This window comes from Pieris napi, chromosome 9 (genome assembly GCF_905475465.1).
Source record: "Pieris napi chromosome 9, ilPieNapi1.2, whole genome shotgun sequence".
In the NCBI taxonomy this organism is placed as follows: Eukaryota; Metazoa; Arthropoda; class Insecta; order Lepidoptera; family Pieridae; genus Pieris; species Pieris napi.
The window spans coordinates 10,183,028-10,199,142 of NC_062242.1; the positions used below are offsets into that span (position 1 = coordinate 10,183,028).

Below are 16,115 nucleotides of genomic sequence, written 5' to 3' on the forward strand. Positions count from 1 at the left end.
GAATAAAAGGACCAATTCTTTCCTGTATAACTATTATATTTACATAACCATATTTATATTAAACTGCTGGCCCATACTGGATGCAAAATGGTTGGAAAAATCGCATACCTTGGAGGAGGTTTATACCTATGAAAGGGATTTCATCTAAAATTTTAACCTATAATTTCATATTGTGCATTTGTTTTTTGTATAAATAGTTCATAATTATTGTTTATTAGGAAGTTTAATATTTTTTTAGTAGTTATATATATGTGTTATTATATAATTAATTTTACAGATCAATACTGCGTTTGCGTCCGCGGAGGCAACATCATAATCAGACATTTATATGTCAAGCACAGAATACAGCAGATCGAGCTTATAAGGCGACTACAATTAAGATAAAGGTAAATCTAAAATTATATTTTTTTCATTTATAAGTCAGGATGGCTAATCGTTATCGGCTAGATTAAATACATTTAAAGGTATAGTAAGAAATACTTTACAGATAATACAAACAAGATGACAGATGCACAGACTACTTACTTAAAGTGTTATTTTTGTTGTAGTCTTTGAATAGACAATAAGTCAATATGTGTCACATACAGCAATATTTGAAGATTTTAAAAAGCGAACGACTGTCAACCCTGAAGTGCGTCAATGGATTTTCTTTTTATGTATGCAATAAACACTCATATGGTGAAGGTAGATCGTGAAGAAATCTTCTTGAACCAAAGAAATTATGACGTTTGTCTTTTTGGAAATGTTTATTTTACAGAGACCACTGAAATACCACAGATACTCAACTAAAAATTTCCGCTCGCATTTGTTGGGTGACCAGCTATTCGCATTTTTTACATTACTAACTTGCTTACGATTTTATAATTTTCGGCTACATTCTATGTGATGAAAATTACTCGGTTTTAGGAATTCTGATAACTTAAAACGAGAGTTTAATGTACTGTGTATGCAAAAGTTATATCAAAAATGTTTGTAATAATTTTTACGCATTATGAGAAAACCGTCAGTCTAGTCTGTCGTCATATCTCAGACAATATTATTTCTGACTTTAATGACGTCATAAAACGCTGAACAAAAAAGCAATTTTTGAATTATTAATGTGTCACACAGCAATATTTGAAGATTTTAAAAAGCGAACGACTGTCAACCCTGAAGTGCGTCAATGGATTTTCTTTTTATGTATGCAATAAACACTCATATGGTGAAGGTAGATCGTGAAGAAACCTTCTTGAACCAAAGAAATTATGACGTTTGTCAGACACAGAATTATGTATTTGCTTTCAAAAACATGTGATGAAATAAACGAAAGTAGAAGTTCGACAGATTATTATTGCACAAATATTTTCATTCACTTAAATAAATTGCATTTTATAAATTATAACTTTCTTGAATCTTAGATAAAGTTTTAAAATACAAAATATTCTGTATATCTTCGGCGCTGACTACGTTAAGCATAACACTTAAATTATGCAAACAAGATGGTCCGCTCAGCAAACTTTTCGCATAAAATCTTAAACGTCTGCTTAATCGCCGCGCCAAATTATGCCATTTTTAGCGAACATCGAAACACGCTTTTTAGGATAAGCGGTTCGAATAATATTTATTGTTCCAACCATTATAATTTCTATTACAGAATTAAACTTTTGAAACTAACAAACACGTGAGACTTGATGTCACAAAGCCTTGGCTTTGTCTTGTCAAAGTTTCCGATAATTTATTTTTTGTATTATAATGATCTAAGATCCCGATATACAACGACCTTCACCGAGATGCTTATTTTATGAAACATATTTTATATTTAATTAATTATGTCAATAAATATAATCCATATGGGTTACCTAGCAAATTTCAGTCCAGAGTATTTTAATTAATATTAAAAAAAAAATATTTTTTTATAATTTGCATGTAGTAATAATATGACACACGCTTAAGACTTTTTGTGTCTAAGGTCTGCCGGTTCCCTCGCGATGTTTTGCAAAACCGAACGTGCAAGTATTGAATGCGTACATATACAGAAAGTTCAATGGAGCATAGCATAGCCGGGGATCGAACCTACGACCTCAAGAACGAGAGTCGCCAAAGCCACTAGGCGTAAACAAAAACGACAAAAATATAAAATTTGTCGACATTAAATAACCGTTTTGCGCAGAAAAAAAATATTGTAAAACATGTTGGTAATATAATAGCATAATATCCCTTGAACACTGGCTTCGTAAGTTATAGGTACGAAAACGCAATAAAAATGACAATCGAACGATTATTCGATTCAACAATCGAATCGGTAACTCGATTATAAAATCCATTCGCTCGTAAAAACATCGCTATACCTAATGGATTGGGAGGAAAAGTTGTAAGTAAAGTTCTTAAAGATTTATTACTTTGATTGAGTTTGGTGGTAAAGTCGAAGGGGAAATTTTACAGTTAATCTCTGTCGATTTGAATACTGCATTGTAATTAATCGTTTCGATATCGAACCAAATCGATTAAGAGAGCCATTGTCGCGGTTTCTTCGCAAAAACGAATTCTTTGAATTTAATTCATTTTATAAGATCCGTGTTTCGAAGCCATATAATTTGGCTTTTACACATTGAGCGAGTCTATTATCCTGAGGTCGTTCAATTTAACTACGCGCACCAACTTTTCTCTGTACGCTATTAACGGTTGCTCCTACGGTGAAGGAAATCATCTTGTGGAAAGCACAAAGTCTTAGTAGTAGTAGACCCTAATAGTCGATGGCGTATACACAGAAGACTGATTACTTACATATTAGGATAGCAAATCACAAAACATACACAGAAATATGAGGCAAATACAAAGGGCTGTAGCGCTACTGGTTTTTTTGTCTTTTGTTTACTTATACTAATTACATTACCGGGTCAATATATTTAACACACGAAGCTGATCTCTTGCTTGCCTTTACCTCATTTACGATTTAAATACTACTTACTACAGAATTAGATAGAAAGTTTAGCTAACAGAAAGTTTTTAAATTTGTATTTTTATATGCTAATTTAATTATAATAGTCTAATACAGTTATTGATATTATACTTAATTTTTAATACATTAACGCTCTTAAAAGGCCGGCAATGTACTCGCGATCCCTCTGACATTGAGTGTCCATGGGCGGTGGTATCAATTAACATCAGCTGAGCTTCCGGCTGATTGCCCCCTGTTATGTAAAAAAACTGATAGCCTCGTAGGCTTTCCTAGTTGGCAGACGCATTTATTATTTAAAAAAACTACAATCAGTCGTTTATGCTTTATTTTTTCATCAAATTCAAACTCCATATCAAAATCACGCAACAATAGTAGTTCGTAGGTCAACACATTACAGCCTTAATTTACCTAATTGACACCACAGACAATTTAAATTGTCAATCTGAAACCACAGATTATTGACGCATCGGTAACCTAATCTGCGACCACAACATATCACATACCTGTTATTTCATACAAAAGGCGCGATCTTATGTTATTCCAACACGTTTCATTAAGGCGTAATAATCTGTCACAAAGTATGTTCTGTCCGAGCCTTCTGGCGTATCGTCACGAAATTAGAACACTACAACGCTCTTATTTTCACTTTAGCAGACAAGGGACCAGATTAGCCTGACCTCCCCCATCAGCAAAAGTCCCAAGCCGCCCCTATAATTACTGTAAGCAGCCAGGTCAGCGAACGTTGGACGGTTACGGGAATTTTCCGAGGGAAAAAAATTGTGGTCGGGATTTTTTACCGTCTGTTTCTTTATTACGTTTCTTTTATTCGTTTATTGGTTAAGCTTAATTTATGTGTGCAAAATCGGCTCTCTATTTATTGATTGTCTTTGAATTGGACGGAATTTACGACGTTTTTATTTGAATGAGGTTGCTCTTTTAGGAATGCTTATGCTGTCTTTGAAGAGCATAAAAATCTGATAAAGAATCAAGTAACAAGTCTAAGTAAAAATCTATTTTTGTTTTATACCGACTTGCTCTGGCTTCACTCACAAGTACATACCTACTTATAATGGATAATTTTCATTTCTTTTACTGAAATATCTTTTTACATTTGTTTCATGTTCAATCAAATTCTATCAAAAAAATCTTTTTTGATAGATTTTCGAATTTGATTTGAACTCCGAGAGCGATACAATAATTATAGCGGTAGCAATATATATATATATATATATACAATTTTTCGATACGTATATAAGGTTAGGGCGAATTTAATTTAATACTAGTATAATTAAATAAAAAGAATCACTTTATCACTTATTATTTATCACTTTCGACCGTTCTCTTCAAGGCAAAAAGAAAAAAAAATTGCGCCATCTACGAACTTTTCAGCCTGAATAGACTACGTAATATTATATACATTTTATATATCTTTCAGAAGCAAAATATTTATTTTGATTTATCCGGGAATTGAACTACTCCAATACTCGCTGGTTAAGATATTAAAAGCACATCGTGCAACAAAATTAAAGAAAACGATCCTTTATCCCATGCTATACAGAACTTTACTTGTGAACTTCCCTTGGGGTTTTACTATCAGACTTTATGTTGCGTAGAGGTCATAAAATCACCAAGTATTCATCTATTCTTTATGATAAAAACCTATTTAGTCTTTACTACGTTTAATGGTATTGGAACTGGCCGATGTCTCTTTATATAAGAATTCTTTATAAAAGCATGGTTTTTTTTAAAATATGCAACTGTATAAATGCAAAAATGTCATGCCGCGAATTTTGTACCATACTTTTGATGAGGATCTATCTTGAAGTAAAATATTTGAATGGCTTTGCTATGAATGGTGAAGTCAATAATCAAAAAAATCTAAATAAAGTATAAGTAAGTAAGTTAAGTTATTATAGATTTACATCTAAAATGCATCGTTGTGTGATTACCAAAATCGTAGAATTTTAATATATACATCGCAATTTAAATATACATATAACTAACATACACCTGACTAATAATATTTCTTATTCTTTCGAATTGCATCGCAACTCATGAATCTGTGTGATTAGCTTTTTAATTTTTAGTTTATTTTATTATTATTTTTTGTATTATTTTAGATTAAGGTTTGTTTTTATAAGATTTGGTTATGCGCTTCTTGCACTTAACACATCATATTTCTTTTTTTAGATTTTTTCCTTACTAGGGCTGCCTGGAAGAGATCGCTTGTTAGCGATAAGACCGCCCGTTGCATCCCTTTGAATTTTAGTGTATTATGTATTTGGTTTTTCTATAAATATAACGAAGTGTAAATATATAAATAGAATTTAAAAACGAAACAAACTTAACATCTCTAACTTTAGTGTTTTAGTTCTGCAATTCAAGTAACGATAAAAATATGATTGCCCTCTTTCTATCAAATTGTATTTATGTTGAAATAAAAAGAGATAGCTGCTACTAAACCATGCAATATAACAATTTTTTTAAGAATAAGGAGTTACAAAACTTGCATTAGATACATTATTTAGAATTTTGAATAACGCTTTTACCAGGCCCAATATACTTTTACAAATATACCTATAGTAATTCTAGTTCTCAATAAAAACATTCTCATTTGTACAAACTACATTGTCGTAAGAGTTTTATTGGCCACTAAACTAGGGTTCACTAATTCGACTTTTCGTGTACAAACCGCGTAATACCATCCTTGATGATTAATGAAAAAGGTTTGTCGGTTTTGTGTTGATTGCTTTTTACAAGAAGTCATTTCGGCTGTAAAACGAACGACAGGTTTATGTCACGAACAATGAAATATATACAAACATGACTGTATGTAATCTTGTGCAAGACGCAAATTATAATAGAAATATGAATAGAAGCTACAAATACCCCTATGTTATTTCCGCTCCTAATTTGTGGACAAAAAAATGATATATATTCTCTGTATATACTTATATTTTAACAAAGTTTTTGGGTATAAGAGAAGTACGTTAATACAACAATATAAATAAATAAATTTACTGATTGAGTTGAATTTTTACGTTCTCAATTTAATTAGTTACTTAAAGTAAGCAACGTTTTCTTATAAGCTTTTACTTGTATTGTTAGAATAAATACGTTTAATTAGTGAAGTTTCCTTTATTTAAGCGACATTTTCAATTAATTTAGTTTTTTAAGGAATAGAATTCTAATACGCATGACTAATTGCCTCTTACAATTGAAACGTTTACGAAAAAGTTTTCTTTTACAATCTCCTCTATAAATCGTAAATGTTTTTTTCTCAAACTCATTCTATATTGTTTGTCCTCTATCTCTAATTTACCCTGATTATTTTAGTAAAATCTCTGTTGACAGACGCTTCGCTAAGCGCTAAAGTTTGCACTCTTTTTGTATGCAATGTTAATAAGTGAATTGTTATAAGTATTATTCCATTTGCATAGCAAACCATAAGAATTATTGATTTTATTAACTCCTCTATAAAGCACTACTTTCCCCCAATACGAAGGGAAAAACTTTAATTTTAAAAGGGTACACGCCCCTACCCTGAAGCGTTAATCACTAAAATGGATATCACGAGTCTAGACGAAGCCATACGTAGATTAGCTTAAAGTGTAAAAGTGTTTTATACATTGAAAGCTTATGTGTCGATTAAGTTCTTTATATTTTACCTTTGTAAAATAAATCAGTGGCGCTACAATCTCTTTAGATCTTGGTCTCAGATTTATGAATCTGTTTCATGATCATTTTTAAATCTAATAGGCAAGTAGGTGATCAGCCTCTAGTGCCTGACCAACGCCGTCAACTTTTTGGGTATAAGACATGTCGGTTTCCTTCCCCGTTCGAGCAAATGTTAAATGCCCACATAGAAAGATACTCCATTGGTGCACAGCCGGGGATCGAACCTACGACCTCAGGTATGAGAGTTGCACGCTGAAGCCACTAGGACAACACTGCTCATTTTACCTTGGTAGCGATGGATAATTTTAATCGCTGCTGAATTTATATTTTACAGGTAAATTTAATTGACTGCTTTGACTGACTTTACTTATAGCTGCAGCTATATGTTTTTTTTAATGAATATTTAGTATACAATGGATTAGCAATAGCAAGTTCATTTTTTTGATGATTTTAATTCTCTTCGTGTTTGTTATGCTTGCCTATAAGTGCTTGTGTGTTTAAAATCTTGTATTTTATTTTCCTTAAGTACCAATGATAAATTGGTACATATTATTGTATGGTATATATATCATATAACATGGTGTATTATTAATACAATGCATTATACTCTTGCGCTCACACTTACCTGGAGTAAGAGTCGATGCAAGTATGGCAACTTTTTTTGCGGCCATGGATTATAGGAAATATAAAACTTTTTCTATGAATAATAAAAAATACAAATGACTGTAAATAATTAACAATATATACTTATTTACACCTGAAACTTTAACTTAAAACCAAATAATTAAATTATAGCTAAAGAGTAAAATTATAAAATTTAATTTAAAAAGAATCCTTTTTCAGCCAGTACTGTAACAATATTTCTTTCACACTTCATTGCATAATAATACAAACAATCCGGAAATTATTAGAAGCGCAAAGGCCAAAGGGGAGTCTTTTAGCTAACAATATTTTCCTTCATTAGCGCTTACAAAAATATATTGGTTCTTGGGAACGAATATGTAGAAGAAGTAATTGAGCTATCAAAAACTAGTAGCAGTGTTAGCCTAGTGGCTAATCGGGTGAATCTCAGCCTTTAAATTATGCGTAAATTTTTTGGTTACATTAGAACAAAAAGAAACAGAGGTGTATATTAAAAACCGCGAGTCGACTAGATGTCCTTCCGCTTGGTATATTCATGATCCTTTGCTTTCCTAGTGTATTAGTAAAGGTATAAGACAAAGGTTAGCAATGTAGCTTACATACTAAGGGTATAACAGTCGAACCACGGCGCCGAAAGACTTTTTGTCTATGTGTGCAATTAACACTTGCACCCATAGACAATGTTTGTCTTTGTGAACATTATATGAAAGTCATCTCCTATGAGAAGATTCCACTGAGTATAGTGGGAGAAAATAAAGTTTGTACAAACTCGGCTTTTGACAAAATGTGTTATGTAAACTATATTTTTTTTCCCACTATACAGAGTGCGCTTCCATTCCACGATGCATACTGATGTCACGGTTTAAAAATATCTTATTAAAGCAGTTATATATCTTCTATTTCTCTTATCCTGATTGCATGTCGCTATATTGTATTTTTTTTTCGTTAACTCTAGCACAGTTACAGGTGTCCATGGGCCGTGGTTAGTACTCATTCAAAGTGACCCTGCTCGTATATCTCCCATTAAAAAAATTCATTGAATTCTTATATATAGGATACATAAGCTATTTATTTCTCAATAATTATTCATAACATGAGAAAATATGCTAATAAGTAATACATTAATACATCAGGCTAACTTTTAAACTAATTGTCTATCTATAACAGTGTTGTGGTGGCTTCGGCGTGCGACTCTAATCCCTGAGGTCGTGGGTTCGATCAGAAACAGATACAGGAATCTGAGACCCAGACCTAAATAGGTTGTAGCGCCACTGTTTTATTTATTTTGCTTGTACCTTCAACAGTAGACAAGAAACAGAAGACTTAGTAGATTAAATTTATAAAAATAAGATTAATGAATCGGAGATGTGATGGTGATTTAAAATGTTATGATTTTTATGATGCGCAAACAGTATATATTCAGAATCTTGTATTTCCATAGAGTAGGTGTTAAATACATACATTTTATTTCAGTCTAGTTTAAATCGAATTAAATAGTTAAGGTTGTTAAATCTACGTTTCCGAGCGGAATGTTCGGAAAGTTTTAACTGAATTTACGTACTTTAAATGCTTAGGTTTAACCGAGTACAGTGTTATGTAAAAAACTTTAAGTTTTGATGTATATGTGAATGACTAAAGTACATAAATATGCGCGAGTAATGGAGTCATACAACTGTATCTGTACAACATGCAAAATAGCAATTCTGAAGGGCAATATACGAGTACGTTATGTTATAGTCGTATAGTATAAGATCCCGATATACAACGACCTTCACCGAGATGCTTATTTAATGAAACGTATTTTATATTTAATTTAATATGTCAATAAATATAATCCATATGGGTTGCCTTGCAAATTTCAGTCCAGAGTATGCTTAATTAATATTTAAAAAAATAATATTTTATATATATATATATATATAATATGGATTATATTTATTGACATATTAAATTAAATATAAAATACGTTTCATTAAATAAGCATCTCGGTGAAGGTCGTTGTATATCGGGATCTTAGACCAGTATTTTTAATTAGACGAAGCCAACTGACAGTAGCTTATGTCACTTTGTAAAATAATGTTGCCATCTTAAAGTAATAGTGATACGTTCAGTTCTTGTTCAATCAGATGAATGAACAATGAGTGTCAATAATTTCAAACTATAAAATAATATTATTTCTATTTTAAAATTGTATAAAAGTGCTCTTATATAAGTAAGTACTAATAGTATGTAACTACAATCAGTTTTTTGACGGCTTATTATAAAGCGCGGCGTGGTGACTAGTGTCATCACCGATCATTAATTCAGGAGTTTTTACAATCATTCACTTTGTCACAACACTTTTTTTATTCAAAACTGACAACACTGTAAACGTCAGTTGACTTCGTCTAATTAAAAATACGACTATAGTTGCAAATTTTGAGCTATAAGATCATTAAAACTACACTATTTCATTTATAGAAGAAATGATACTACTAAGTTGTAGCGACACCTACATTATATGGCTTCAACCAGAAAGGCACTTACGAACTCCGACCGCTACAAAAAATAACTTCTCGATATTAGCTATTCGGGCCTTCGCACCAGTCAGTGTAACCTCGTATTCTTCCTTTAGGCCGGACAAATAGCAGCACCTTTCTTTCTCCACATACTCCACTATCCTTATTTATCACAGCGCATATAATAATATTATATATTTTATTATATTATAATAATATAATAAAATTTGACAGAACACTTTAAATAAGTAGTGTGTAAAGTGTAGTAAAGTGCAATTAGACTGAACGCAGTTAGTAGTATTTGATGGAACATTAACCTTTTTAGGTCTGGGCCTCAGATTTTTGTATCTGCACGCCGGTTTCCTCACGATGCTTTTTTCACCGTTCGAGCGGAATGCGCATAGAAAGTCCATTGGTGCACAACCGGGATTCAAACCTACGACTTCAGGGATGAGAATCGCACGCTGAAGCCACTAGGCCAATAACTCACTTTTAATAATAACTAGCTGACCCGGCTAACTTCGTTCCGCTTTAATAATAATATCGTTGTTACTTTAGTTAAACTTATTTTAGGATTTCATTAAGGTGATAACGTTTTTTGCAAATAGAGAAATGTTTTATTGCTTGCCATTGCAAAAGAAGAATGGCAGTTTTACACATTAGGCCTCTTCTCTCTATCGCCAATATTGCGATACTGCATGTTAAAGCACTTTCTGCTTTACAACATTTTTTGATGAGGTAACACATGTTTTCGATTTCAAGATCAAAGCCTGGTTATGCATCTCCTCATTTACCTCAAGTTCGGAATTTCTTGAAGTGACACGAATTCGACGTAAAATGATGCGTAGTTTTGTCAACAAATGTCACCACATGCCGTGTGCATTCGTAAAATTAATTAATTTATTAATTGTTATTCGATAACTTATCCGATATTTTATTACTTATTCTGCTATTCGGAGTGGAGAAAAATCCATCAAAAAAGACATAACTAACATCGGTCCAGCCGATCTCGAGTTATAAGTGTTGTAACAAACACGACTTTCTTTTATATATATAGATATAGATATAGATAGATACAATTCATAAAGTCATTTTCAAGAGATATATGAAACACAGAGATTGAAAAATAAAACCTTTGTGAAGGTGGAAATCGTAATATATGAATAAATGAATTTTAATTTGATTTGAAAGACTATATACTCCACGAGTAGTTGCCAGTTGAGACATTTCCATATCTAAATGATTTCCGTTAGCAAGTGTTATTGCAAATATAACAAAAAAACTATTGTTTCACAGCCCAGGCCAGCGAACATCCGATGTTACTTAAGAATTGCATTAAAAAAAATTACTCCATTAGTCATGATGATATTATATTTTACCTATGTTGTTTCAGGTTCAATTCGCGCCGAGAGTGAAGATCCATTTCAGGACTGGTTCAAACAGAGTTCATGAAGGCGATACAGTTGTTTTAGGTTTGTTTTTTACGACACTAATTCACTATATGCCATGAATCAGAGAATCTTCTGATGTTTAGATGTGGTTTTTAAGTGATTTGGGAATATAATAATGCTTTGTATTCATTTGAGTGTTGTTATAAAAATATGTGAAAAAAAATCAGTGGCGCTACAACCTCTTTAGGTCTTGGCCTCAGATTTCTAAATCTGTTGTCATGATTATTTTTAAATGTAATAGGCAAGTAGGTGATCAGCCTCCAGTGTTTGACAGACGCCATCGACTTTTTGGGTCTAAGACATGTCGCTTTCCTCACGATGATTTCCTTCACCGTTCGAGCAAATGTTAAATGCGCATATTGAAAATTGAATATGTAAATACGTAAAAATTTATTCTCAAGAACAGTGTAGCTAGAAAACTATATTTATAATACGTTTAGTAGCTTCAGACTTTGTGTAAACGTTTATACAGACATAAAAACATTATTATAATATATACTAACTTACATACGACTTATACTAACTAATTTTATTTCTATTAAAAAACAACTTATCTACATTCAGTCTTCCCAAACTTGTCGCAATTATTCAATTCTGGTAAAGAACTTAGTAAACAGTTAAGTAGTGAAATCATATGGGGAAGTACTGACTACTGGCGAAAGACAGGGTACTCCATTCAGATAGAAGGGCATATCCTCCGGGATCTGAAATACTTTTCACAAACAGTCTAAGCAATTGTGGAAGCAGGCCCGTACAATCTATTCTACACCTCTAAACATTAATATAGGCAACTGAGTACTGCGAAGTGTTCATTCAATACTGCATAAATAGTAAATTGTAGTGCTAATAATAGTTTTATTATAGGTTGTCAAGCGATGGCGAACCCAAACAATTTAACATACAAATGGTATGTGAACAGTGAACCTGTTGTTGGAACCTATGGAAATGAATTGGTAAGTTTTACTAAAAAATAATTAATCATGACAGTTATATCGAACTTTACATAATCTTAACAATACCCTATATATAATTATTATGTAAGTATTTTAATTTTCACATACGTCTTCGTTATGTACATATCCTAGACAATTCAAATCAGTGTTGAGATTTGAATTTGTTTGCGTGTTTGATATTTTTTTGAGGAGAATGATCCCTTATTTATTTTTCATGCATTTTTAAAACGCTTAGCCAGCGCCAATTTGACACCCGTGTACCAAACTTGCATTTTAAAATTAGAATGGTTTAGATTTAAGATCACATACCATAAACCATGATGTATAGACGAAATGCCACTTAAAATAAAAGCAAATTTTCAAAAACGTAACTATTATTTCGAGCTTTCTGTCTCTATTGTCCATGGATGCTGGTATCACTAAATATTAGGTGCTTTGTTTTAAAAAAAATACAATTAAAAAAAGTGATAATTAATTGTAACTATACATTAAAATGTGTAAGATTTGGGAACCCTTTTAAGTAAAAAACCCTGCGTCATTTTTGGTTCTGGTTCTACCTTTAATAAATTTCGAAATTTAAAAACTGTTTACAACAATTTCTTATTTTTGGGTGCATGTGTCTGTGTGTATGAGTGTGTAACTGTTAGGTCTCAGTAGCATCACCAACTCTGCGTAAGGTGTGCTTAGACGTCAGTTCTTTAACAGTGTTTTTAAAAACATCTTATAACTCATGCATAAAACTTATTTCAATAGCCTTGTAAAATGCTGAGAAGCTTTTAAAAACTATTAAAAACCATAATCCACCTCACATTTACGATGGTAATTTTCCAGAGCGTCTGTGTCGCATCTTTATACTCGTCTCAAAAGTATATTTTTATATTCTTGGCTCAGAAAAATATCTGCAATATGTATGTTACCGACAATTCGTGAAACAGCAAACATTGGATGACGGATTTCGTTTGATAAGTTGGTTGTTTTTGGGTTTTTGGACTAAAACATCCTCACCATAAAATTGTCACCAATCTTTGACCTGATGTAGTAAATCCGATCCCGCTAAGTATCACCGTTTAAATAGCTGTTGAAAAAATCGAAACTCCAAACCCTGGACTCTACTTTTAGAATCCCTATACGAAACCCTAAATACTATCCCCCTTTCCTCTTTCCCCTCGAAATAAAAGTCTATTATCCAGCTTTACATGTCACAATGAGACCTGGGGCGATATGAAGTCTTATATATACTTTAGTTAAGTACCACAAAGTGCTCACCATGGCACATAGTAAATAATGAATGGCAAGTAAACTGCAATATGAACTTGCGAATGACCGAACTTTGCGTGACGGATACTTTTAAAATGATCTCTCTCTATTTATAGCCTAGAGGTCTATCCGTGGTCTTTATTCTTACTACGTAGTTTAATCTATTATTTGACAAAATATGTTTCTATTATTAAGAATCGTTGCGTAAATGTCTATTACCGGTGGTTAAAACTTAACGTTTTTGAACGTAATTTAAGTCATTTTGTAAAGACACACATAGATTTGTATCACTTGTACATACCTCAAATATCAGATTTCAAGTTCTGTCGGTAACATATATTTTGCATCAGTAGGTGATTCATATAATTTTCAGCATACCAGTAAGAGGATCAAAAGCTTAGTGACTGAGACATACTGCATTAAGTCTTTTGAGTTATAACTTTTCGTCTAGAGTCAACGATAAGAGGTTTACATCTGTATTTCAGTAAAAGTAAATTATTATTTAATTAAAAAAATAAAGTTACTTAAAATTTAATGATTATTGCCTGTAATGTGAGAATAACAAGGCTAGAGGTGGGCAGGGTCTCGTTTAAGGAATGAAATTCTTACATACCTAAAGGATATGTGCATATTTCATTTTTCATGATCATTTTAAAGGTTCAAATTATTTTCTAGGAATATTTTATATAGGAGTGTTTTGTTTCCTTCCATGACAGCGAAAACAGAATAGATATAATATGTATATGACTTTGAAAATCGTTATGGAGTAAAATAACTTAAATGATTACAAATTTCTTACTATCCAATTAAAAATATTGCTTTTACGTCAATCGAAACGATAATGACTTAAGATGCCTTCGTCGCCTGTCTAATCCAGAAGTTACTTGCTAGTATTTGGATTAGACCATAGAATGCAATCAAGCAAACTGCATTATTTTGACCATAATTTAATAACGAAAAAATTTATATAAAGAATAAAAAATATATACTAGAATCATATGAGTATTTGGGTAATTTAAGATTGAATAATAATTAAGGCAAAAAATTTAAATTGTGCTTACGTATTTGCTAGCATGGTACGTCGTAGGGAGTGGACGCCATCTTGCTCAAAGAAGCGTTTTGGCGGGTTCTTGAAATTATGAACATTTAATTTTTTTTTTATTGATAAAAGCTTGCCAAAGCCCGGCACACTGATACATTGGTAAAAGAACCACAAAATACAATTTTTCATATGACAAGCACTTATATTAGCGAACACGAAGAGATCAAATAACAAACAAAACAATTACTAATTAAAAAAAATTAAATTACAAAAAACTAATTTTTAAAGTCACTACTAAACAATTTTTTTCAAATCTTGTCAAATAAAATTCGACAAAGACAAATGTGTACTTCAGTTATGAATAGTAAATGTGACAAACTAAAACAATTTTCTTTTTAGATAATAAAAAACATCACACGGACCTACAACAGTGCTACTGTCAAATGCGAGGTGTTCAATGAAGTTGGGAAAAGCGCTGACACGAAAGCCTTTGAAGTTTCATGTAAGACCAAAACAATTTTTTTTTTAAAAATCACATTTCAGCAAGCTTACTACGTAACATTAATATTGATTTTTTTATTGATATATCTCACGTTTGCGACGTCTGACGAATACATCGAATTTGGGTCTCGTCATGATTCTCGGTTAGCCAGTTTAAAATCGTTGAACAATTATTGAGTCCTTCGAGTTACGTGGTAGTCTTGCAGACCGTGACTTACGAAGTAATTATAAGTAACTATTGTCTATATATGAATTTATCGTCTAATGTTCTATATGATTGTTTTAATATATAGCGGTGATTTCAATAACAATATAGATATGATACACGGGTAAATAACGAAGAAAGGAAAGTTGCAAGGGCTCACACAGCCTGCTTTATTTTATGTTGTAAATTTTATAATAAGTAAAGCGTTCCACAGAATACATATTCACCGGGATAGTACATTACAAATAAAAAGTTCTAAAAAAGGCTGTGATTTAAAGACACACAGAATTTTCCGAATGAAACCTTAGAAATTTTCCTACCGTGGTGACATATTAGGTACGTGGGTAGTTATTAAACCTACTTATGTATTTTCAGATAGGAAGCAAAAAGGTCTTTGAAAATCTCATAAAAATCTTCAAAAAGAAACACAGTTAAAAGCGTAAAAAGTAAAATAATTAAAACGAAAGGTCAAGCAGAAAATAAGTTGAAAATTACAAAGTTCTTTTGTTGAAGTTAAAACCTGAAGAATGTAATTATAAGCAATTATACTTTTCATTTTACTTTCAATCTCATTACAAGTACTGTGTACTCGGGAATGTGGATTTAAAATTCACTTATTTGAATTTTATTATACGAATACTAACCCTCGTATTGATAAAAACTAAAGCAGTTTAATTGCTCTCTTCTAGAAAGACTAAGTACCCAACTGTCTCTTTTCATCATAGCAAAGAATCTATTTGCCAGAAAAAGACGAAGGTGTAGTTGTAGTTATTATAGATATAAACGCGAATATATTACCGCTAAGTTTCTAGTGCATTTCTTGTTACGCGCTTTGAATGTAGGTAACATCACAATATCAACATTACAAAGCTTTGAAGTCGACATTTAAGCTTTACCAACTCTATAATAAGCACAGACTATTTCCATATGTACAATTCTTTAACACTTTA

At 31.8% G+C, this 16,115-nt stretch overlaps 1 protein-coding gene across 1 annotated transcript in view; it reads left to right on the forward strand.

Annotated features, from left to right (window-relative positions):
* Positions 1–16,115, forward strand: part of LOC125052333 (irregular chiasm C-roughest protein-like) — an 81,942-nt gene that overhangs the window by 45,204 nt on the left and 20,623 nt on the right. Inside the window, exons 7-10 of the mRNA XM_047653111.1 lie at positions 278–386; positions 11,150–11,228; positions 12,072–12,160; positions 14,859–14,961. Of these exons, the coding sequence (XP_047509067.1) occupies positions 278–386; positions 11,150–11,228; positions 12,072–12,160; positions 14,859–14,961 (380 nt within the window). The remainder of the gene's footprint in view (positions 1–277; positions 387–11,149; positions 11,229–12,071; positions 12,161–14,858; positions 14,962–16,115) is intronic.